The following is a 26394-nucleotide window of genomic DNA, read 5'->3' as shown; positions in this document are numbered from 1 at the left end:
ATTTGTTCACTGTTCCGGAGTCCACTGCACTCTGGGGTGGAAAATTCTACAGGTTCACAACTTTTTGAGTGAAGTAATTCCTTCTCATTTTTGTTTAAATCTGCCACCCCTTTGCCTAAAACTATGGCCTCTTGTTCGAGAATGTCCATAGAACATACAGTGCAGAAGGAGGCCATTCGGCCCATCGAGTCTGCACCAACTCACTTAAACCCTCACTTCCACCCTATCCCTGTAACCCAATAACCCCTCCTAACCTTTTTGGTCACTTAAGGGCAATTTATCATGGCCAATCGACCTAACCTGCACGTCTTTGGACTCTGGGAGGAAAACGGAGCACCCGGAGGAAACCCATGCAGACACAGGGAGAACGTGCAGACATAGACAGTGACCCAGCAGGGAATCGAACCTGGGACCCTGGCACTGTGAAGCCACAGTGCTATCCACTTGTGCTACCGTGCTGTCCAACAACGGGAAACATCCACTCTGTGTCTACCCTGTCAATCTCTTTTCGCATCTTATATGCCTCAATCAGATATCCTCGCGCTCTTTAAACTCCAGCGAGTAGACAGATTGCTCAATCTCTCTTCGTAAGACAAGTCCTTCGTCCCCGGAATCAATCCAGTAAACCTTCGTTGAACCACCCGTTGTTCTTGAAGTATAGGGACCAAAACTGTAAGCAGGACTCCAGATATGATCTCACTAATACATTTGCCCTATACAGTTGGAACAACACTTCCCTATTCCCTATTTTTATACTCTGTTTGCAATGAATGCCACAATCCTATTTGCCTTCCTTATTACTGGCTGCAAGTCATGCACGAGGACACCCAAATCTCTCTGCACCAAAGCATTTTGAAGTTTCTCTCCATTCAGATAATAAGTTGCCTTTTTATTCCTCCGACCAAAATGAATAACTTCACATTTATCCATGTTAAGTTCCTTTTATTAATGAAGGAAATTGCAAACTGGTGTGATTAATATAATCTGATGAATTTTGTGAAACATTTAGGTGCACAACAGAAATTCCTAGAAATAGGACATGGAAAATAACTTGCATGGGGATGGAAGAAACATCCCCACTGTATTCCAGGATAATGAAATATAAGAGGCTGGATTCTCCATTCCTGAAGCTAAGTGCCGTCACCAACGGAGAATCCGTGGTGTTGCACGACGGGGAAATTGGTACAAAACCCTCACCAATTCTGGTACCATGTGAGGGGCTAGCACCGGCGCCGCGTGAAACAGCCGCAGAATGCGTGGAAAACGGTCGGAGAATCCCCGGGCTGCGCATGCGCAGGGCTGATTAGCTGCAGCCGCGCAAACCTCCACCCCCCCCACCCCCCACGCGCACCAGTCGCTCCAGAAAACATGGCTCCGGTACCCTCCCACCCTGACTCCACAGCACACCCCCTGGCCACACCCACCACTCCCCCCCCCCCCCCCCCACCCCTAGCAGAAGCCCCCCACACAGCCAGCGGCACGGATCTCAGGCGAGTGTGGTGGTGCTGGTCACTGTTCGCATGCCAGGCTCATGATAGCTGGGATCACAAGTGGCACGCGCTGTCGGGTACTCAGCCCTGTTAAGTAATGGGTTAAGCGACATTGCAATTAGTTGTCTCATTTCTGTTAAGTATCCATTAATTTACACATATGTAAAGGGGCTTCAGGTGGCCTCTGTCAGGTGATGTATAGTTAGAGTTTTGTGCAAAGGCTGTTGGAAGGAAATAAATATGTTTGTGAAAAAGGAACAGAACTTTAGACTCTTCATATCACAGCAACTAAAACGTCTAACAATTGGTAGCAGAGGATGGTTGCTGTGTAAATGTGAAGGATTGAAAGATACAACTTTTCCCGATCAAGCCAAGGAATGAGTGAGAAAAGAAAAAAAATGGGAAATATGGTTGAACCGAGGATAAAGATGGCTGGATATGACTATCCTCCCTTATTTTCTGAAAGGGAATCGTACAACCAATGGAGAAGTGCAGTAGTTATGTGGACTAAGGTAACTGCTTTGGGAAAGAGAAAACAAGGTATGGCATTGGCTCTTTCTCTACCATATGGCAGTAAAATCCAAAACAATGTGCTTTCTGAGCTGAAATTGGAAGAGTTAGACTCAGAAGAAGGTCTGGAGACTTTATTACATTATACGGATAAGATTTATAAGAAAGATGACTTGTTAAGTGCGTATGAAGCATGGTCGGATTTTGATAAGTTCCGGAAAATGGAGGATATCTCCATGGAAGACTATATAATGGAATTTGGCAGACTATATAAAAGGCTGCAGAAACACAACCTGGAATTTCCACAGTCTGTGTTGGCCTTTAAATTACTTGACTGTGCTAGAGTGAGCAACATGGATAGGCTCCTGGTTTTGACAGGAGTTCAGTTTACTGATAAGGATACCTTATTCGAACAGATGACAAAAGCTTTACAAAAGTTTCTGGGGAAACATTCGATTCCGATGGCTCTGATGACCCAAATAGGTCAGCCTGTAATGAGGCAGAATTTGGAAGATACACTACTAACAGGGTGGCGAAATCGTATGGCTACGAACAGGGCTCAAGACTATAGAAGGAGACCGAGACAAGGAAATTATGAAGACAGAAACCCAGTTAAAACCTACAATAGGAAGATGAACCCCAGAAATGCACGGGCATGATAAATCGATGTTTTCGATGTGACTCTCAATACCATTATGCTTTCAACTGTCCAACTCGTTATAAGAACATAAATATAAGAACTAGGAGCAGGAGTAGGCCATCTGGCCCCTCGAGCCTGCTCCACCATTCAATGAGATCATGGCTGATCTTTTGTGGACTCAGCTCCACTTTCCGGCCCGAACACCATAACCCTTATCTTTATCTTAAAAACATTTAATGAAGGAGCCTCTACTGCTTCATTGAGCAAGGAATTCCATAGATTCACAACCCTTTGGGTGAAGAAGTTCCTCCTAAACTCAGTCCTAAATCTACTTCCCCTTATTTTGAGGCTATGCCCCCTAGTTCTGCTTTCACCCGCCAGTGGAAACAACCTGCCCGCATCTATCCTATCTATTCCCTTCATAATCTTATATGTTTCTATAAGATCCCCCCTCATCCTTCTAAATTCCAACGAGTACAGTCCCAGTCTACTCAACCTCTCCTCGTAATCCAACCCCTTCAGCTCTAGGATTAACCTAGTGAATCTCCTCTGCACACCCTCCAGTGCCAGTACGTCCTTTCTCAAGTAAGGAGACCAAAACTGAACACAATACTCCAGGTGTGGCCTCACTAACACCTTATACAATTGCAGCATAACCGCCCTAGTCTTAAACTCCATCCCTCTAGCAATGAAGGACAAAATTCCATTTGCCTTCTTAATCACCTGTTGCACCTGTAAACCATCTTTTTGCAACTCATGCACTAGCACACCCAGGTCTCTCTGCACAGCAGCATGTTTTAATATTTTATCTTTTTAATAATAATCCCTTTTGCTGTTATTCCGACCAAAATGGATAATCTCACATTTGTCAACATTGTATTCCATCTGCCAGACCCTAACCCATTCACTTAGCCTATCCAAATCCCTCTGCAGACTTCCAGTATCCTCTGCACTTTTTGCTTTACCACTTATCTTAGTGTCATCTGCAAACTTGGACATATTGCCCTTGGTCCCCAACTCCAAATCATCTATGTAAATTGTGAACAGTTGTAGGCCCAACACTGATCCCTGAGGGACACCACTAGCTACTGATTACCAACCAGAGAAACACCCATTAATCCCCACTCTTTGCTTTCTATTAATTCACCAATCCTCTATCCATGCTACTACTTTCCCCTTAATGCCATGCACCTTTATCTTATGCAGTAACCTTTTGTGTGGCACCTTGTCAAAGGCTTTCTGGAAATCCAGATATACCACATCCATTGGCTCCCCGTTATCTACCGCACTGTTAATGTCCTCAAAAAATTCCACTAAATTAGTTACGCACGACCTGCCCTTTATGAACCCATGCTGCGTCTGCCCAATGGGACAATTTCCATCCAGATGCCTCGCTATTTCTTCCTTGATGATAGATTCCAGCATCTTCCCTACTACCGAAGTTAAGCTCACTGGCCTATAATTACCCGCTTTCTGCCTACCTCCTTTTTTAAACAGTGGTGTCACGTTTGCTAATTTCCAATCCGCCGGGACCACCCCAGAGTCTAGTGAATTTTGGTAAATTATCACTAGTGCATTTGCAATTTCCCTAGCCATCTCTTTTAGCACTCTGGGATGCATTCCATCAGGTCCAGGAGACTTGTCTACCTTTAGCCCCATTAGCTTGCCCTTCACTACTTCCTTGGTGATAACAATCCTCTCAAGGTCCTCACCTGTCATAGCCTCATTTCCATCAGTCACTGGCATGTTATTTGTGTCTTCCACTGTGAAGACCGACCCAAAAAACCTGTTCAGTTCCTCAGCCATTTCCTCATCTCCCATTATTAAATTTCCGTTCTCGTCCTCTAAAGGACCCATATTTACCTTAGCCACTCTTTTTTGTTTTATATATTTGTAGAAACTTTTACTATCTGTTTTTATATTATGATCGAGTTATGATAGAGTGTTTGAAGTGACACATGACACGTAAGAGTCAGAAGAGGAAAAAGATAGTGACCAGAAAGAAGGCATTGTCCTATTGACGAGCAGTTTTACGCCGGTAATGAGGGTGTTGGTTGCAGAATCCTTCTACTGTGCTGTATTGGACAGTGGCTGCACATCTACTGTGTGTGGAATTGACTGGTTAAAATGTTACCTGTACTCTTTGAATGCTGAAAATCGTAACAAGGTTAAGGAAATTGAAAGTTCCACAAGTTTCAGGTTTGGGGATGATAACACTCTGAAGTCGCTGAAAAGAGTGGTGATCCCTTGCAATATTGCAGGAGTGAAACGTTTCATTAGCATGGATGTTGTATCAAGTGAGATACCTTTGCTTCTGAGCAGACCGTCGATGAAGAAAGCACACATGAAACTGGATATGGAACAGGATAAGGCAACAGTTTTTGGAAAGACGATGGACTTACAATTTACACAGTCGGGACACTATTGTATTCCATTACTGACAAATAATATTTCAAGTAGAGTGGTTAAGGATGTGTTAATGGCAGTTGAAAATGGGACTTTAGCTGATAAAAAGCTTGTATTAAAACTGCATAGGCAATTTGCACATCCGTCTCCTCGGAGGCTGAAAATTTTATTAAAGGATGCAGGGGTAAGGGATGACGACTATACTAAACTGATAGAACAGGTTAGTGAACACTGTGAAATTTGTAGGAAGTACAGAAGGACACCAGCACGACCGATAGTAACTCTACCGTTGGCCAGGGATTTTAACGACATTGTGGCCATGGACCTTAAGATCTGGGATAAAGCAAATATATTTATTTTGCATTTTGTAGATTTAGCAACCATATTTAGTCAATCAACGATTGTACGAAGTAAAGAAAAGAGAGTAATTCTGGATCAAATCGTGGAAAAATGGATAGGGACAGGAATGGATCCACCGGCAAAATTCCTTACGGGCAATGAGGGAGAAATTGCTAATGATGAGTTTAGGGATATATGTGAAAACATGAATATCAGAGTTATGAATACGGCTGCAGAAAGCCCATTTAGTAATGGTGTCTGTGAAAGAAATCATGCTGTCATCGATGACATGCTTTGGAAAATGTTGGCAGATCGACCAAATTGCAGGCTAAATTCAGCTTTAGCATGGGCAGTACATGCAAAGAATTCATTGCAGATGGTTGGGGGCTATAGTCCTTATCAATTAGTGTTTGGTAGAAATCCTAAAATTCTGTCCATTTTGGATGACCAGCCTCCAGCTTGGGACGGGACTACAATTAGCTCTGGTTTTGCTGAACATTTAAATTCATTGCATAGCAGTAGAAAAGCTTTTTTGGAAGCAGAAGAATTCGCAGAGCTTTAAGACATAACGTACGGCCATCAGATGCCGTTTTTCAGCAAGGAGGCATGGTATACTATAAGAGAGACAATTCTAATGAATGGAAAGACCCAGGGAAGATCATAGGCATAGATGACAAAACAATTATTTTGCAACATGGTAATCAAACTGTTCGGGTACATTCATCAAGGATAATGGGTACAGATTACAAATTTTCAAATTTAGACAGAGTAGATAGACCTGACGAGGAACCAGAGTCATCTGGTACGCATGTGTTACAGAACTATGAGGGCCAATTAACTGATATAGACAGGGTTTCTGTGGAGGAACACAACACTTATGATGAATTAGAACAGGCCATTTTTCCGAAAGGGCAATTGTCAAAAGTTGGTACAAAAGTGACATACTTGCCTGAAGGGTCTAGTCAATGGAAGGATGCAACTGTTATTAGTCGAGCAGGGAAGGCCACTGGAAAGTATAAACATTGGTTGAATGTACAGCATTCAGGGGAAGGAGTCAAGACAATGGATTGGGAAAACAAAGTTCAAAAATGGAGGGCACAGAAACGCAGTGCCAGTTCAGATAGTACATCGGATAGTGAACAGGTCCGCAGGAAAAGGTCGAGAACTATTGAAAGGACATCCCACAGCAGAAGGGAAAGATCAAGCAGTAGCAGTACAGAACGAGATACCAGGCGGGAGAGGGGACGTAGTTTATCAAGATCTCGGAACATGAGTAAGACTACGAATACTAATAGGAGTAGAAGCCCACATGCATGTGAGATTTTGGTGGCTTCAAATAAATTAGATGAAAAAGTTATCAAAGAAGCTAAACAGCAAGAATTGCATAGTTGGAATGAATTTGGGGTATACACGGAAGTACCGGATAGGGGACAAAGAGCTCTATCCCACAGATGGATTTGCACGGAAAAGGTTCTTCCGGATGGAACTTGTAAGGCAAAGGCCAGGCTTGTGGCAAGGGGATTTGAAGAAAACTTAGAAGATCAGGATTTAAGGGTAGATTCACCTACAGCAGGAAAGGTTATTTTAAAGATCTTCTTGGCTCTATTAGCCACAAAGGCATAGGAATGCAAATCTATTGATATAAAAGCTGCCTTTTTGCAGGGGCATCAGCTCCAGAGAGACATTTTTCTCCATCCTCCGAAAGAAGCAGGGGTATTCTGGAAGTTGAACAAATGTGTATATGGATTAAATGATGCATCTAGAGTCTGGTATTTTTCGGTAAGGTCAGTTTTGTTAAAGTTAGGCTGTTGCCAGTTGAAAGCAGATCCTGCAATGTTTTACTGGCACTTTAAAGGAAATCGTTCTGGCATTTTTATGATGCATGTCGATGATTTTTTGTGGGGTGGGACTAGTGATTTTGAAGCTATTGTAATCTCTGGTTTGAGGAAAGAATTCCGTGTTGGAAGTCAGGCTTCCGGTGCATTTAAATATATTGGACTGGAAATTGGACAGACTATGTTAGGGGCACTTTACGTCAGCAATCTTATTTGGAAAGCATCAGCCCAATAGCAATTAGTCGTGGCCGAGTTTCATAAAAAGACGCATTGGTTTCAAAGATAGAAAAAGAGAAACTGCGAAGTTTAATTGGGCAACTGAACTGGTTAGGTAGACAGACTAGACCGGACGTGAGTTTTGATGTCTTAGAGTTGAGTACAAAAATGAATGATCCCAAAGTGGTAGACATAATAAGAGTAAATAAAGCGTTGGCCAAACTAAAAATGCAGGAGTGTGTTTTGAAATTTCCGGTTTTAGGTGACCTTAGACTCTTGAAACTCATAGTTTATAGTGATGCGTCCTACGCAAATTTATGTGATGGGGTTTCAAGCGCAGGAGGTTTTATAATTTTCCTTTTGGGGAACAATGGTAAATGTTGCCCGCTTGTGTGGGAAACAAAGAAAATAAGGAGAGTGGTAAAATGCACTTTGGCTGCTGAGACGTAAAGCCTTGAGGAGGCGGTGGATATGGCCTTTTATATAAGTATGATATTGACAGAAATTTTGGGATTAGGGGATTTGGGTAATATACCTATTGACTGTCACATTGACAATAAATCCCTGTGGGAAAATGTGCACTCTACAAAAAGTGTCAATGAAAGGAGGTTACAGATAGACATCGCAAGATGGAAGCAGATGTTGGACAGAGGGGAAATAGCAAAAATTAAATGGATCGACAGGAGCTATCAACTGTCAGACTGTTTTATGAAAAGAGGGGCGAGTTCATAGAAACTTTTGGATATTGTTAATGAAGGGCGCTTGTTTCTGTGACTTTTTTTTTCTTTCTCGTCCAAACAAAAAAAAGGCGGGGGGAGAAATCATGGGCGAAATTCTCCCCCAACGGCGGGATGTCCGCCGACTGGCGCCAAAGCCAGCGCCAATCAGACGGGCATCGCGCCGGCCCAAAGGTGCGGAAGGCTCCGCATCTTTGGCGGCCTAGCCCCAACATTGAGGGGCTAGGCCGACGCCGGAGGGATTTCCACCCCGCCAGCTGGCGGAAATGGCGTTTGTTTCCCCGCCAGCTGGCGCGGAAATGCGGCGCATGCGCGGGAGCGTCAGCGGCCGCTGTCAGTTTCCCGCGCATGCGCAGTGGGGAGAGTCTCTTCCGCCTCCGCCATGGTGGAGGCCGTAGCGGAGGCGGAAGGGAAAGAGTGCCCCCACGGCACAGGCCCGCCCGCGGATCGGTGGGCCCCGATCGCGGGCCAGGCCACCGTGGGGGCACCCCCCGTGGTCAGATCGCCCCGCGCCCCCCCCAGGACCCCGGAGCCCGCCCACGCCGCCTGGTCCCGCCGGTAAATACCAGGTTTGATTTACGTCGGCGGGACAGGCAATTCCTGGGCGGGACTTCGGCCCATCCGGGCCGGAGAATCCAGCGGGGGGTCCCGCCAACCGGCACGGCCCGATTCCCGCCCCCGCCCAATCTCTGGGAGCGGAGACTTCGGCGGGGGCGGGGTCGGGATTCACGGCGGCCAACGGCCATTCTCCGACCCGGCGGGGGGTCGGAAATGACGCCCCATGTGTGTGTTTTTGAGTTTCTTGAAATTTTGTTTTCACCTAATTTTTTTTTTCTCCAAGGAAGGGGAGACTGTTAAGTAATGGGTTAAGAGACATTGCAATTTGTTTATAAAATATGTTTTATTAAAGTTTTCAAACACATGTTTTCCACCTTACAAATCAACATGAAAGATAACACAATAACTAATAGGTAACATTATTTAAATAAAATAGTGAGCTAACAAAGTAACAAAAAAATAGTGGTCCCCCACCACCCCGACCAGAACAAAACAGGTTAGCCCTTCCCTTCTTCCCCCCCCCCCTCCCCTCTGGGCTGCTGCTGCTGTCGATCTATTTTCCCTTAACGTTCCGCGAGATAGTCAAGGAACGGTTGCCACCGCCTGGAGAACCCCTGAACTGATCCTCTCAACGCATACTTCATCCGTTCCAGTTTCATTAACCCTGCCATATCGTTTATCCAGGCCTCCACGCCGGGGGGTTTCGCTTCCTTCCACATGAGTAAGATCCTTCGCCGGGCTACCAGGGACGCAAAGGCCAGAATATCGGCCTCTTTCGCCTCCTGCACTCCCGTCTCCTCCGCTACCGCTATAGCTAACCCCCAACCTGGCTTGACCCGGACCTTCACCACCTTTGAAATCACTCTTGCCACTCCCCTCCAGTACTCATCCAGTGCCGGACACGACCAAACATATGTGTGTGGTTCGCCGGGCTTTCCAAGCACCTGTCCTCCACCCCGAAGAACCTGCTCAGCCTCGCTCCCGTCATGTGTGCTCTGTGTAGAACCTTGAATTGTATCAGGCTAAGCCTGGCACACGAGGAAGAGGAATTTACCCTACTTAGGGCATCAGCCCACAGACCCTCCTCAATCTCCTCCCCCAGCTCTTCTTCCCATTTTCCTTTCAGCTCCTCTACCAGCGCCTCCCCCTCGTCTCTCATCTCCTGATATATTTCGGACACTTTGCCCTCCCCGACCCATACCCCCGAAATCACTCTATCCTGGATCCCCTGTGTCGGGAGCAGCGGAAATTCCCTCACCTGTTGTCTCGTGAACGCCCTCACCTGCATATACCTAAAGATATTCCCCGGGGGCAACTCCTACTTTTCCTCCAGCGCTCCCAGGCTCGCAAATGTCCCGTCAATAAACAAGTCTCTCAATCTCCTAATTCCTGCCCAATGCCAGCTCTGGAACCCTCCGTCCATCCTTTCTGGGACAAACCTATGGTTGTTCCTGATTGGGGACCACACCGAGGCACCCTTCACACCCCTATGTCACCTCCATTGCCCCCAGATCCTTAAGGTTGCCGCCACCACTGGGTTTGTGGTGTACCTTTTCGGGGAGAGCGGTAGCGGCGCTGTCACCAGCGCCTTTAGGCTCGTTCCTTTACAGGACGCCATCTCCAGCCTCTTCCACGCCACCCCCTCTCCCTCCCTCATCCACTTGCGAACCATCGCCACATCTTCGCCTCTCCCTATATAGTCCTTCGTCCGGGGCCTCCGCATATCTTTTATCCACACTCAAAATCTCCCCCACTAATCTCTCCCTTTCCTTGCCTTCTTTTTCTCCTTGTAAGCCCTAATGGAGATCAACTCTCCCCTAACCACCGCATTCAGCGCTTCCCATACTACCCCCACCTGGACCTCACCATCATCATTGGCCTCCAGGTACCTTTCAATACATCCCCGCACCCTTCCACAGACTCCCTCATCCGCCAATAGTCCCACATCCAGTCGTCAGAATGGGCGCTGTTCCCTCTCCTCTCCTAGTTCCAGATCCACCCAGTGCGGGGCATGGTCTGAAACGGCTATGGCCAAGTACTCCGTTCCTGCCACCTTCGAAATCAGTGCCCTACTCAAAACAAAGAAATCTATCCGGGAGTATACCTTATGAACATGGGAGAAAAAGGAAAACTCTTTGGCCAACGGCCTAGCAAATTTCCATGGATCCACTCCTCCCCCCCCCCCCCCATTTGCTCCATAAACCTCCTGAGCACATTGGCCGCTGCCGGCCTTCTTCCGGTCCTGGATCTAGACCGATCTAACCCTGGATCCAGCACACTATTGAAATCTCCCCCCCCCCCCCCCCCCCCCCCCACCCCATTACCAGGCTTCTTATCTCCAGGTCTGGGATACTTCCAAGCATCCGCTTCATAAATCCCGCGTCATCCGAGTTCGGGGCATATACATTTACCAGCACGACCTCCTTTCCCTGCAATCTACCACTCACCATCACATATCTACCACCGTTGTCCGCTACTATATTCCTAGCCTCGAACGACACCCGCTTCCCCACCAAGAAAGCCACCCCTCTATTTTTCGCGTCCAACCCTGAGTGGAACTCTTGTCCCACCCATCCTTTCCTTAACCTAACCTGATCCGCCACCTTCAGATGCATCTCCTGAAGCATGACCACGTCTGCCTTCAGTCCTTTTAAGTGCGCGAACACTCGGGCCCCCTTAATCGGCCCATTTAGGCCTCTCACATTCCACGTGATGAGCCGGATTGGGGGGCTGCCCACCCCCCCCCCCCCCCCCCCCGACCGACTAGCCATCACCTACTCTAGGCCAGTCTCACGTCCAGGTCCCGCGCACCCACCCGTCCCCCAGGCAGCGCACTCCCGTCCCGACCACCTCTTCCCTTGCCAGCTCCCTCTCGATCCCAGCAGCAGCAACCCAGTTGTTCTCCCTCTCCCCCCCCCCCCCCCCCCCCGCTAGATCCCCATCTAGCATGGTTACTCCCCCCATAATGCTTCCGAAAGTCAGCTGACTCCAACTGACCCCGGCTTCCCCTGCTCTCTCCTTGACCCCCGTGTGTGGAACTCTCATCCTCCTTGCGCCTATCTTCCCGCCATCATCTCCCTAGCGCGGGAAAAAACCCGCGCTTTCCTAGATCAGCCCCGCCCCCTATGCCGCAGCTCCCCCTACAGCCCCGTTCCCATTCCCCATCCCCCACCTATGTCCCTTTTTCCACCGGCGCCCACATTTCTCAGTGTCCCCCTGTCAAGAAAAAAAAAGGGATTCTTCTGTTCCCTTTCCCCTCCCCATTTATCATCCCGATACGGTGAACCTCCCATTCCCCAATTTACATTTCTGTACATCAACATCATCATCTCCCCCACATCAGTCCCTCAGTTCTGGTCCAATTTCTCTTTTTGGATGAAGGTCCATGCCTCTTCCGACGTTTCAAAATAGTAGTGTCTATCTTGGTACGTGACCCACAATCGCGCCGGCTGCAGCATCCCAAACTTTACTTTCATCTTGTGAAGTGCCGCCTTGGCCCGATTAAAACTCGCTCTCCTTCTCGGCACCTCCGCGCTCCAGTCCTGATACACGCGTATCACCGCATTCTCCCACCTGCTACTCCGTACCTTCTTGGCCCAGCTCAAAACAGCCTCTCTGTCGGTGAAGCGGTGAAGTCTCACCACTATCGCCCTTGGTGGTTCTCCAGCCCTTGGTCTCCTCGCAAGGACCCGGTGAGCCCCTTCCACCTCCAGGGGGCCCGAGGGGGCCTCAGCTCCCATTAGCGAATGGAGCATCGTGTTCACATAAGCCCCAACGTCAGCTCCCTCCACTCCCTCGGGGAGACCCAGTATCCGGAGGTTCTTTCTCCTCGAGCTGTTCTCCAGGACTTCGAGTCTTTCGATACACCTCTTGTGTAGCGCCTCGTGCGTCTCCATTTTTACCACTAGGCCCAGAATCTCATCCTCGTTCTCCGCTGCCTTCTCCTTCACCCCACGGAGCTCTATCGCCTGGGCCTTTTGCGTTTCTTTTAGCCCTTCGATTGCCAACAACATCGGCGCCAGCACCTCCTTCTTTAATTCCTCCACACACCGTCTAAGGAATTCCTGCTGATCCGGGCCCCATGTCGTCTGGGCTCCATCCGTCGCCATCTTGCTTCTTCCTTCTCTTCTCTGCCGCTGCTCCAAAGGATCCTTCGCAATCTGGCCACTACCACCGATCTTTTCCATACACACTAGCGGGGACTCCTTACTTCGTCACCCCACACTGGGTTTGGTCCGAAAAAATTTCCGTTGGGGCTCCCAAAAAGAGCCCAAAGGTCCGTTAGAACGGGAGCTGCCGAAACGTGCGGCTTAGCAGTGCATCGCCGCAACCGGAGGTCACATTGCAATTAGTTGTCTCATTTATGTTAAGGATCCATTAATTGACACTGATATGTAAAGGGGCTTCAGGTGGCCTCCGTGAGGTGATGTATAGTTAGAGTTTTGTGCAAAGGCTGTTGGAAGGAAATAAATGTGTGTTTGTGAAAAAGGAACAGAACTTTAGACTCTTCATATCACAGCAACTAAAACATCTTAACAAGCCCATCGAAGGCGGAGCGTTGCAGGTGGGCCGTCTGATGACGTACCTGCGGCGGCGCGCGGCCCAATGACGCCAGTTTGGAGGGGTGGAGCATCGCAAACCGGTGTCAAACCAATGCCTTTCCGATTCCGGAGTCGAGAGCCATTCGCCGCCCGACCGCGTTCCCAATTTCGGCGTTGGGCTAGAGAGAATCCCACCCAAGGCCTTTGATGCGGATTGAAAAGTATTGTTGAAATACACATAGCCCTTCAGTTAGAATACCGAAGAAACTAACAAGTTCTAATGATGCGTTATGGGAACATTCACCATTCAGAGTAGAACACAAGCTGGTTGTTTTGTTATGTTGTAGGTGTAACATAAGCGGCTTCCTTGTGGTGCACTTGACAAAGGAAGGTTCAGACGTGAAGATAACTTCAACATGTTTATTAAACGATTTACACTTCTATTACTCGGATTCGACACTACTGCTAATCCTACTATAGCTACCCAGACTGACTAACCAGTTGCTGCAATCCACGTGGTGGGTGTAATATTGAATCAACCCTGTGTCTCTACTCACTGACTGTCTCCACTGGAAAGAGGTAGATCATGTGTGTGGTGTCCTTTATATATGGGTTGGTGTAATGCCCCCCTGTGGTCGTCTCACCTCCGTGTGTATCGTGAATGTCCATTGGTCGTGTCCTATCTACCTGATCTATTGGTTGAGTGTGTGTGTGATGTCTTTGGTGCTCCCTCTAGTGTCTAGCTAGCCTACATGCATTTACATTGATGCACATCACCACATCCCCCCTTTTTCATATGTTACATATTTTCTGTACACTTTGAGGAAATTGAACAAAGAACAGGTAGATAAGGTGAGGTATATACAAGTCATGGGAACAGTGATTAAACAATAAGTCCAAATCATTCGTGTGAGTCCAAAAACCATCAATCATCATGGTCAAATGTCTCTCTTGGTTATGAATGCCATCAACGTCCCTGTGCCACAGGAACCAAGAAGTGGTCAAATCACTTCGCTGTCTGATTTGGAGTCCCTATCTTTTTTTGATGTTTGTGATGATGCTGTCGGATGGCATCTTGTAGCTGATAAGGTGTTAATGTTGAAGAGGTACCATCAACCGTATCGTTCGAGGTCATGGATGTGCCATATGTTGAAGTTGGATAAGACTGTATATACTGGATCTGGCCACGTGCTGTGCAGGAAGGGTGATCCTGCTGAGAACCGTTGAAGCTTGTCGAATTGGAAACAATTGCTGCTCGCATAAATACCTGGTGATGGTGTGAAACTAGAACCTTGCATCTGATAGGAATATGCCGTCTGGCCAGGCTAGGGTGCAGCAAATCCTGGGCTGTAACTAAGGCAGCCAGTCTGTAGTGCAGATTGCGCTTGCGGTAGTCCTTTGGTCTTGATTCCATTACTGGGCAATCCGTAGTGCTGGCCTGTTTGAGAATATGCTGCATAGACTGCTGGCTGCTGCATGCCTGAATACTGGGTTTGTCCAGCATGAGCTGTCATTGGCTGCACTGCTGGTGTGGAAAAATGTGTGGATATAGCTGTGGTGAATATTGGTGTATTCCTCTTGGACTGTAGCCGCTGCTTGTTATTACTGACCCAGTGTAATTGTTAAGTGAGCCATCTCCTGTCGTTGTGGCATCTGCTGTCACCCTGAGCGTGCCATCACTGAGGTTGCGGCACTCCCTGTCTGGAGTAAAGTCCGGCTTACATGAATCGGAGTCGGCGTTTGGTTGCTCCCCACCTGGAGTCTGGTCTGTTTTAACTGAGTCAGTGTTGGTTTGTTGATGCTCCCCATCTGGAGTCTTAGCAGGTTCACTGGAGTCAGCTGAGATTTCTTGAAGCTGCACGTCTGGAATCGGAACATGCAGGAATGCATTGACTTGTGGAGAGGTTCGAGCGAATGAGGGTGGAAGTATCGTGGTGTCACCGGAGTCACCAGTGGGCTCACCGTGATCGTCGAGTGCCTCTGTACACACTAGCTGAGGTCTGTCACTTTGCACATCTTGTATGGGAAGTGGGATGCTGTCTTTACTCGTCTCACCTACCGTGGGTAGATCCTCAGTAGCTGCTTGTTGTTCACTTGGGTTTGGTAAATTGTCAGAGTCTTCATCTGGTGGCGCAAACAATGTGGGTGGACTGTCATTGTCTTGCTGTTGTCCTTCATTTGGGCTTGGACTGTCATCGTCGTCGCTTTGTTCTTCACTGTAGCATGATAGACCGTCATGGTCATCCTGCTGTGCACTGGAGCGTGGTAGACTGTCATAGTCTTCTTGCTGTTTACTTGAGCATGGCAGAATTACATTGTCTGCCGCTAGTTGGTCAGAGGAGGTTGCTAGACCCTCATGGTCTTGTTCCTGCAAGGACTGCGCGTCGGAGTCTTGCGTTGCTTCTATCGTTGAGGCTGTCCACGAGCTCGCTGCGGAGGCTTGTGACGCTGGAGTCACGTCTTGTGTGCAAGGACTGTGCTCTGGAGTCTTGCATTTCTTCTATTGTGGAGTCTGTCCACGAGCTCGCTGTGGAGGCTTGTGACACTAGTCACTTCTTGATCGTGCAAGGACTGCGCTCTGGAGTCTTGCGTTTCTGCAATTGTGGTGTCTGTCCACGAGCTCGCTGTGGAGGCTTGTGACACTGGAGTTACTTCTTGTTCATGCAAGGACTGCGGTGTGGAGTCTTGCGTGTCTTCTTTCGTAGAGTCGGGAACCCTGAGCGGTGCGTGGACCACGCTCTGTGTGGCAGCAGGCCGCTCTCTGTGGGCTTGTACCGCTCTCTGTCTCTTGGTTTCAGGCTGCAGCATCATCCTGCACTCACGAGTTGGGATGTCATATCTGCTGGGCTGAAGATCCTCAAATCCGAAGAACGAATCCGCGTCTGCGTCGGATTCAATACGGGGGTCGCCAATGTGCAACACGTCTAGTTGCGTTTCGGATTTGGTACTGGGGTAGCCTCGCAAGGTGAAAGGTTAGTCCGAGTCGTAGTCTTCTAGGACCATATAATCACTGTTTGCGTCGGAGCTGGCATTGGGCTCGCGAGGGTCCAGAGAAAACGTAACGGTCGGTATCGAAGTATTCAAGGTCAGAATCATCGGTTTGGGCATAGGTAACTGCTTGTTGCAGGGTTCTTCGGAGGTTAATTTCAATTCCTGGTTCAATTTGAGGCATTGTGCTGTCATTCCAGGTGAAGGAAGGTTGTTTTACAGCTTTAAAAGATTTTTTCTTTGATTTGGGACGTTTCTCCTTTAAATGGGTGTGGTCCGGGGCCTCTGACGTCATGACGCATGTGACGTACTGCGTAGGAAGCGATTGCGCATGCGCAGATCGCTGTTCCTTTACTTTGGACCTTGTTCTCATTTGCGCATGTGCGGCTTCTCGCTCATGCGCAAACGGACCTTCCTGTTCTGTGCGCTTCTCGCGCAACTGTGCAAGTGCAGTCCCTTTAGAAAGATGGCCGCCGATCAAAACTGTTCTCTGCTCCGGGATCCCGGCCTCGTGAGTACTGGCGCTTCTCTTACCTTTTCTTGCTGGTTGGAGTGTGTTTTCCTCACAGTATTTGCTGAATTTGTCCAGGATTGCCTGGAAGTCGCTCCTGTTTTGCCCCTTGGAGAACTTGAATTTTTAAAAGATTTCTTCTGCTCTGGCACCAGCGATGGTGAGGAGAAGCTCTGTCTTTTCAGCATCGGCCAGGTCTTCTAGCTCGGCTGCTACCAGGAAGATTTCAAACATTTGCCGGAATACCCGCCAGTTTTCGCGGAGATCGCTGTGGCACTGGAGCTGCCGCAGAACCCGGACCTCGAACATCTTGCCTGGGTTTCGTTGCTGGTTGTCACTGTACACTGAGGTATGGCTGTATGGATTGAAACAGTTCAGTCCTGGTACCATGATTTGTTGTGTTGTAGGTGTAACATAAGCGGCTTCCTTGTGGTGCACATGACAAAGGAAAGTTAAGACGTGGAGATAACTTCAACACGTTTGTTAAACTATTTACACTTCTATTACTCAGGTTCGACACTACTGCTAATCCTACTATAGCTACCCAGACTGACTAACCAGTTGCTGCAATCCACGTGGTTGGTGTAATATTGAATCAACCCTGTGTCTCTACTCACTGACTGTTTCCCACTGGAAAGAGGCAGATCATGTGTGTGGTGTCCTTTATATATGGGTTGGTGTAATGCCCCCCTGTGGTCGTGTCACCTCCGTGTGTATCGTGAATGTCCATTGGTCGTGTCCTATCTACCAGATCTATTGGTTGAGTGTGTGTGTGTGATGTCTTTGGTGCTCCCTCTAGTGTCTAGCTAGCCTACATGCATTTACATTGAGGCACATCACCACAATGGTGTTTCACTATCCTGTATGTATATATGTAGCAAGCTGTTGTGCTTCATTTTTGTTTTGCTTTAACAGGGAAGGTGTGATGGAGTTTCTGCTGGCTAATCATCCATTGGATTGTCCCATCTGTGACCAAGGAGGAGAATGTGACCTCCAGGTACCACTGCAATTGATAGTAATGAATGTAAAAAGTTTTCTTTTCTATGAGTGGAGGTGCAGCAGGGTATTCTGGTGGATTCCACGAATTTTGCTTGCATTCTGTGCCAAGGACCATTCTGATAATTTGGCTCCAGTTCCGAAAAACTGGTGTATCTGCCAATGCTTTGCTGCCCAGGTGTCAAACAAAAGCGGTTTTATTTTCAGATCTTTATTGCTACCAGTTGGAGCACTGTTGCTTCTGCGCTCCTTTGAATAAACTTCGTAGACTGAGACTTGTGCTATAAATAGTTAGGATTATTAAAAGTAAAACTTAAGTAGAAAATTAATATAGCAGCTCCTTTAATTTGCTTCATTTTGGACGTGAATAATAAAAAGTGAAGTATTATGTGCCTAATAATACCAAAACCTAGACAACCTCCTTAATTTGGTTTATCTGTGAAGTTTGTCTATGGGTTTCTCTGGTGCTCGCTTCCACATGAGCTGTAATGTAATGGAGCATGCAGGGCTGAAGAACTGATACAGGCTCGTGTGGGAGACATCTCCCTTCCACAAAGCTGTTGGCCACCCACAACGAATTGCCTGCTGCTCTGTGAACACATTGGGCTGGCGAGTCACCATCTTAAGAAATAACTTTTGTCTCCCTCCCATGAACAGAGTTAACTATTTACAACACCGGTTGAGATTGTCGCCGGGCGGCACGATGGCGCAGTGGTTAGCACTGCTGCCTCACAACGCCAAGGACCTGGTTCAATCATGGCCCTGGGTCACTGTCCGTGTGGAGTTTGCATATTCTCCCCGTGACTGTGTGGGTCTCACCCCACAAAGCTAAAGATGTGCAGGGTAGGTAGATTAGCCACTCTAAAATTGCCCCTTAATTGGGAGAAAAAAATTGGGTACTCAAAATAAAATTTTAAAGTGAGATTGTCTCCCAATCTCTGTGTGGCATTATTCAAGAGAATCGGTTTTAACCCCCAGAAAATAAACAAATACACCCAGTGCTGAAGGTTCCAGTGTTTATTCATGCTGAGTAATGAGGTTAGCATGCTTTGTGCGAATGGTCTTGATTTGCCTGTTCAGGGGGCATGTACAATAATGTTGTCAGTGGTGTCAGGTATTCATATGTTTTCAATAAATGATGCCAGGACTAAAATTGTTCAAATGATGATAGATTACAGACTTGTGTTTCCTTGAGTATTGAAAATGAAAGGGTGATCTTATTGAGGCGGAAAAGGTGATTGAAGGGTTTGAGAAGGTATTTTCTCTTATGGAGCCCACAGCAAAGCGTTACCTTAAAATTAGAGCTGGCCATTAGGGGGGTGAAGTCAGGAACAGTAGTGGGATTCTGGAATTCTCTTTTCCACCCCCCCCCCCAAAAAAAACTTGAAGTTGGAGGGCATTTACATGTTTCAAAACCAAGATTGATATAGGTTTGTTAAGGAGTGGTGACAGGGGCACCACGGTGATGCAACAGTTAGCACTGCAGCCACACGGCACCGAGGACCCGAGTTCGGGCCTGGTCCCAGATCACTGTCCATGTAGAGTTTGCACATTCTCCCTATGTCTGCGTGGGTCTCACCCCCACAACTCAAAAAGATGTGTTGGGGAGGTGAATTGGCCACGCTAAAATTGCCCCTTAATTAGAAAAAAAAAAGGAATGGTGACAGGACCAAGTGGGTAAATGGAATTAAGATGAAGATCAACTATTCACAGAATGCCTACAGTGCAGAAGGAGACCTTTGGCCCATCAAGTCTCATAGACCCTTGGAAAGAGCACCCCACTCACGCCCACTCCGTCACACTATCATCGCAACCCCATCCAACCTTTGGACACTTAAGGGCAATTTATCATGGCCAATCCATCTAACCTGCACATCTTTGGACTGTGGGAGGAAACCGGAGCACCCGGGGGAAACCTAAGCAGATACTGGGAGCAGACTCCACACCGACACCCAAGGTCGGAATGAAACCTGGGTGCCTGGTGCTGTGAGTCAGCAGTGCTAACCACTGTGCCATCGTGCCGCCCCATCTAATTGAATGGGGGAACAGTTACAGGAGGCTCAATAGTCTACTCCTGTTCCTGTGTTTGTCATCATTTATGACAAATTGTGAATCTTTATTTCTTTACAAGTATAACTGAGGCATTTGCAGTATTTTATTCCTTATGTATGTTCCCTCGGAGTGCTAAAACACTACTAGTATCTGAGATGTTTGCCCAATGAATACGCTATCTCAACTGCCCCATCAGTTGACTGTACAAAACGGATACTGAGTTCTTGGCCACAAATGAAGGACAATTCACAGCAAGTAACTTGAAACTGGAGTTCTCCAAGCACCACTTGAAAGAACAGCATCAGCAGAGTGCTCAGCAAAGGTGTAGAGTGTTTTGGAGGAGAGCTGAAGCTGTAGGGAAAGGACGAAAGAAAGTACTAAATGGGTGGAATTGTTCAATTTTTTCCAAGAATACTATTTAGAAATTCTGACCGTTTTCAGAATGAACTTAGTGCAGAATGAGGCAATGAAGGCATTAGTCAATAACCTCGTTAACAGTTGTCTTGTTAAAGCCTATTTCTAAAAGTATGAGCTGCTTCCGGGGAATATCTTTAGGTATATGCAGGTGAGGGCATTCACGAGACAACAGGTGAGGGAATTTCCGCTGCTCCCGACACAGGGGATCCAGGATAGAGTGCTTTTGGGGGTGTGGGTCGGGGAGGGCAAAGTGTCCAAAATATACCGGGAGATGAGAGAAGAGGGGGAGGAGCTGGTAGAAGAACTGAAAGGAAAATGGGAAGAAGAGCTCGGGGAGGAGATTGAGGAGGGAGTGGCGGGAGTGATCTCGAAGGTGGTGAAGGTCCAGGTCAAGCCAAGCTGGGGGTTAGCTATATTTGGGGTAGCGGATGAGCCGGGAGTGCAGGAGGCGAAAGAGGCCGATATTGTGGCCTTTGCGTCCCTAGTAGCCCGGCGAAGGATTTTACTCATGTGGAAGGAAGCGAAACCCCCTGGCGTGGAGGCCTGGATAAACGACATGGCAGGGTTCATAAAACTGGAGCGGATGAAGTTTGCGTTGAGAGGATCAGCTCAGGGGTTCTCCAGGCGGTGGCAACCGTTTCTCGGCTATCTAGTGGAACGTTAGCCAGCAGCAGCAGCCCAGAGGGGGGGGGTTAAATTGTTTTTGTTCTAGAGGGGGTGAAGGGGCGGGGGGGAGCACTATTTTGTGTTATGTTGTTAGTTCACTATTTTATTTAAACCCTGTTATCTATCAGTTATCATGTTACCGTTTTTGTTGATTTGTAACGGGGAAAAATTATGTTTGAAAACTTTAATAAAATATATATATATTTTTTTAAAAGCCTATTTCTATGAAGGAGCTAATAAGAATAATCTTAAGGATATTAAAACTGTCTGTTGAATGTAAATCCACCAGAATTGAATGACATTCTTTAAGATAAAATTAATTTCAAATGAGTGTTGCAGATAAGTTTGATTAGTTGCAATGGTGGTAATTAAGCATTTTGCCTTCAGAAGCCACATGGTTGAATACCATGGCGTTTCAGGGGTCACAAATTTATATAATTATTAAAATCCTCCCATCTCGGGCAGCACGGTGACGCAGTGGTTAGCACTGCTGCATACGGCGCCAAGGAGCCAGGTTCGAGCCCAGACCTGGGTCACTGTCCGTGTGGAGTTTGTACATTCTCCGTGTCTGCATGGTTTCACCCCCACACCCCAAAGATGTGCATGGTAGGTCGATTGGCCATGCTAAATTGCCCCTTAATTGGAAAAATTTAATTGGGTACTGTAAAAAAAATTTTAAACTTTCCATTTGGGCAGCACGGTGGCACAGTGGTTCGCACTGCTGTTTCACGACGCCGAGGACCCGGATTCGATCCCGACCTCGGGTCACTGTCTGTGTGGAGCTTGCACATTCTCCCCGTGTCTGTGTGGTTCTCATCCCCACAACCTAAAGATGTGCAGGGTAGTTGGATTGGCTACACTCAATTGCCCCTTAATTGGAAAAAATTAATTGGATACTCTAAATTTATTTTTTATAAAGAAAAAAAAATAAAAAGCCTTCCATCTGCATACATTTCCTGTCAACTCAATGTTTCAATTTATAATGGAAACTGCTTACGTAAATGTGTTGTGCTGTAATTGTACTCCCCACCAGTGGAGGTGCTGTAATAATATTACAAATTTACCTCGGCAGAAAAGACATGAAATGGGAAATTAGACAATGCAGGCAAGAAGTAGATGCAGTTATCGTATTTTAAATCTGTCAGACTCAGTCTAATAGTTCCAGCCATTCGATTTGTGTTCTATACATTACTTGCTGACTTGCCATTTCTATTTTATATTTCTTGGCAATAATTGCGATTGGTGTAGGATCAGTCAATGATGTTCGGCAGTGACCGGAGCAGATTTACAGAGGGCAAGAGAGCTGTAGAGGACAAGAACATTGGGCCTCTTGTGAAAACAATAATGACTAGGTGTATCCACTGCACGCGCTGCATCAGGTAACTGCACACAGACACTTTATGAACACACTGCCTACTGTTGTACACATCCTTATAGACCAGAAGTCTGTGAAAATGTCGTTGCTGTCAACTAAGGCAAGAAATGGACCCTAACTGTAATGTGTTGGCTGTGGATCAGTGGTGGCATATATTCCTCTGAAATCCACCTGCAGACTCTGGATACAACATGTACGCTGATACTCCGGTGCAGCACTGAGGGAGTGCTACTTTGTTGGAAGTGCCATCTTTCAGCTGCGATATTAAAACAAGGACCCATCTGCCTTTTTTTAATTTTTCCAATTAAGGAGCAATTTAGCGTGGCTAATCCACCTACCCTCACATCTTTGGGTTGTGGGGGTGAGACCCACACTGAAACCGGGAGAATGTGTAAACTCCACACAGACAGTGACCCAAGGCCGGGATTGAACCCGGGTTCTCGGTGCCGTGAGGCAGCAGTGCTAACCACTGCCTCACTGTGCTGCCCCCATCTGCCTTTTCAAATGGATGTGAAAGATCCCAGGACACTATTTTGAAGCTCAGCAAAGTTTTTTCAGGTGGCCTAAAAATATTAATCCCTTAATTTAGCGAATACCATTAAAATAAATTGATCACTTTCCCATTTCTCTTGTGGGAGCACAAATTGGCTGCCATATTTTCCACATTATAACAGATACTCCAATACTTCATTGGCTGTGAACTGTTTTGGGATATTATGTGATCATGAAAAGCGATCCATAAATATTGTTTTTTTTCTTTTACAATAGTTTCTGCATCTCAGTATTAGGGATGTATCAAAAATCATGAATGAACTCGAGCTAATTTTCTTGACCATTAGACTTTGTAGCCTTAGGACACAAACCTGCACACAAGCAGAAAAAAAATACACTGCAATTTCTGTGGAGTAATTTTGCATTGTCAGGAAACATCTCATTTTCAATTTTGTGGCTGAATAAGGAATTTGTCATCCATGGCACAGTCATAACAAAACATGCACTTCACAATTGTTGCAGCTCAGACACTGTACTTAGTGTGATCATGGGCGGCAGAGTTGGGGGGAGGAGTTACGTGGTTTCTGCATTTACAACCTGTGCAATACCTTAAGGGGAATCCTTATTAGTTACGGGCATTGGGAAAAATGGGGAACTGTCCAATTTCCCTTCACTTTTCTGAACACAATCATACAGATGAAAAATGTAACTCTAATTCTTCTACAGGTTTGCCAGTGAGGTGGCAGGTGTGGATGACCTGGGCACCACAGGGAGAGGAAATGAGATGCAGGTTGGCACGTACATTGAGAAGATGTTCATGTCCGAAATGTCAGGGAACATCATTGACCTTTGCCCTGTCGGAGCTTTGACATCTAAACCTTATGCCTTTACTTCCAGACCTTGGGAGACCAGGTGCAGTATTTCTTCAATTGCCAGTTACTACACCCTTGTAGTTATGCATGTTTCTACTTTTTTTTTCATAAATTTGGAGTACCCACTTTTGTTTTTCCAATTAAAGGACTATTTAGCATGGCCAATCCACCTAACCTGCACATTTTTAGGTTGGGAAGGTGAAACCCACGCAGACACCAGAGAATGTGCAAACCCCATGCAGACAGTGATCCGAGGCCGGGATCAAACCCGGGTCCTCAGCGCCATAGGCAGCAATGCTAGCCACTGTGCCGCCCATGCATGTTTCTACATTCCTACTGCATACACAGCAACATGGGTTGGGGTTGCTGATGCAGTGTACCATGTACTGTTAGGGGTACAAGGATACACCAATTATTTGTCAACCTAGTGAAGAACATCGGAACAAATTACACTATACAGCCTGTTTTACCATATCTGCAACTTAATTCCATTTACCTTCTTGGTTCCATATCCTGTAAAAATCTTACCCAACAAAAATCCATCTTCTTCCTACCTTCCTTTGGACCATGATCCCCACCATCTACCATCAGTACATTGTTTCCAGAACAGTCATTGACCTCTTCACCACTGACATCCCACCTCATAGTTCCCAGCCCTCTCGAGTTCGCTTCCACCTCCTTTCCAATATCAATAAACAAGACTGTCATGATAGACCTCTTCTGCCCGTTGCTGCCCCACTGAACTGATTTCTTCCTGCTATGACTATTTTTCTCTCTCCTTGTCCAGTCTCTGCCCATCTACATCTGATGCACTCCATTACTTTAAAAGTTACCCATTTCCTGCCCCCAGGAATTTCCTTTCATCATGGATGCCCAATTTCTCTACACCTCCATCACTCGAAGGGCGTTCTGAGGGCTCTCTGCTTCCACCTTGAACGGAAACCCAATTTGTTTGCTATGACCACCACCATTCTCTGCCTGGCTAAAAATTCTTCTTTCATTGAACAATTTCTACTTTGAGTCGAGCGCCATATCCCGTTCGTACGAGGGCATCTTTCAACGTCTGTAGATGTCTGTTACGCTCCTCCTCGTCTGAGCAGATCCTGTGTATACGGAGAGCTTGTCCATAGGGGATGGCTTCTTTAATGTGTTTAGGGTGGAAGCTGGAGAAGTGGAGCATCGTGACGGGATATGGCGCTCGACTCATCGATCGACAGTTCCAACGCGCCACAGCAAAAAACCGCACCGACCTCCTCAGAAGACAAACATGGGACATAACCGACAGAATACCCTTCGTCATCCAGTACTTTCCCGGAGCGGAGAAACTACGACATCTTCTTCACAGCCTTCAACACGTCATCGATGAAGATGAACATCTTGCCAAGGTCATCCCCACACCCCCATTACTTGCCTTCAAACAACCGCGCACCCTCAAACAAACCATTGTTTGCAGCAAACTACTCAGCCTTCAGAACAGTGACCACGACACCACACAACCCTGCCATGGCAATCTCTGCAAGACGTGCCAGATCATCGACGTGGATACCACCATTACACGTGAGAACACCACCCACCAGGTACGCGGTACATACTCGTGCGACTCGGCCAACGTTGTCTACCTCATACGCTGCAGGAAAGGATGTCCCGAAGCGTGGTACATTGGCGAGACCATGCAGACGCTGCGACAACGAATGAACGGACATCGCGCGACAATCACCAGGCAGGAATGTTCCCTTCCAGTCGGGGAACACTTCAGCAGTCAAGGGCATTCAGCCTCTGATCTCCGGGGAAGCGTTCTCCAAGACAACGCAGAATCGGCGAGCAGAAGCTTATAGCAAAGTTCCGCACACATGAGTGCGGCCTCAACCGGGACCTGGGATTCATGTCGTATTACATTCATCCCCCACCATCTGGCCTGTGAAATCCTACCAACTGTCCTGCCTTGACACAATTCACGCATCTTTGAATCTGTCTAGATATATGTTTCTGGAACATACCTCTTCATTCACCTGAGGAAGGAGCAGCGCTCCGAAAACTAGTGACATCGAAACAAACCTGTTGGACTTTAACCTGGTGTTGTAAAACCTCTTACTGTACTCACCCCAGTCCAATGCCGGCATCTCCACATCATTCCTCCATTTAAACAGTGTTGCTATGGGTACCCACATGGGTCTTGGTTAAGTCTGCTTGTTGTGGGATATGTGGAACATTTGTTGTTCCAATGCTATATGAAATCCCCTCTCCCCTCAGCTGACTATCCATGCAGTGTCTTGCTCTCAACCCTGAATTGGAAAACTTCATCAACTTCGATTCCAATTTCTACCTTTCTCTCAGTTTCACGTGATCCATCTCTGACTCTTCCTTTTCCTTCCTTGACTGCTCTGTCTCCATTTCTGGCAGTAGGCTATCAACTAATTTTATTGTAAGCCCACTGACTCCCATAGCTACTCGACTACACTTCTTCATAAGCATTCTTAGAGGGTGTAGCTTTTCTAGTTTCCCAGTTACTTTGTCCCTGTCACATCATCAGTTCTGAAGATGCAACCTTCCATACCATTGCTTCTGAGGTGTTGTCTTTTTTTCTCAACTGAGGATGACCTCCACCCCAGCACCCAACAACCATGGTTGGCAGGGCCAGCGGCTGTGGCCACCATGTTACCCTTCTGTTCTCGCCCCTTCCCCTCCCTCCCTCCCAAAACCACAATAGGGTTCCTTTTGTCCTCCCTTTCCACCCCATCGGCCTCCATATTCAA

General features: G+C 47.0%; 1 protein-coding gene across 1 annotated transcript in view; it reads left to right on the top strand.

The window, feature by feature from the left end:
* ndufs1 (NADH:ubiquinone oxidoreductase core subunit S1) overlaps positions 1-26394 on the top strand; it is an 81754-nt gene that overhangs the window by 19293 nt on the left and 36067 nt on the right. The window contains exons 6-8 of the mRNA XM_072482921.1: positions 17687-17768; positions 22151-22281; positions 23496-23681. Of these exons, the coding sequence (XP_072339022.1) occupies positions 17687-17768; positions 22151-22281; positions 23496-23681 (399 nt within the window). The remainder of the gene's footprint in view (positions 1-17686; positions 17769-22150; positions 22282-23495; positions 23682-26394) is intronic.

This window comes from Scyliorhinus torazame, chromosome 2 (genome assembly GCF_047496885.1).
Source record: "Scyliorhinus torazame isolate Kashiwa2021f chromosome 2, sScyTor2.1, whole genome shotgun sequence".
Taxonomy (NCBI): Eukaryota; Metazoa; Chordata; class Chondrichthyes; order Carcharhiniformes; family Scyliorhinidae; genus Scyliorhinus; species Scyliorhinus torazame.
Note: the sequence above shows the minus strand (reverse complement) of the source record. Positions and strands in the feature narration are given on the sequence as shown.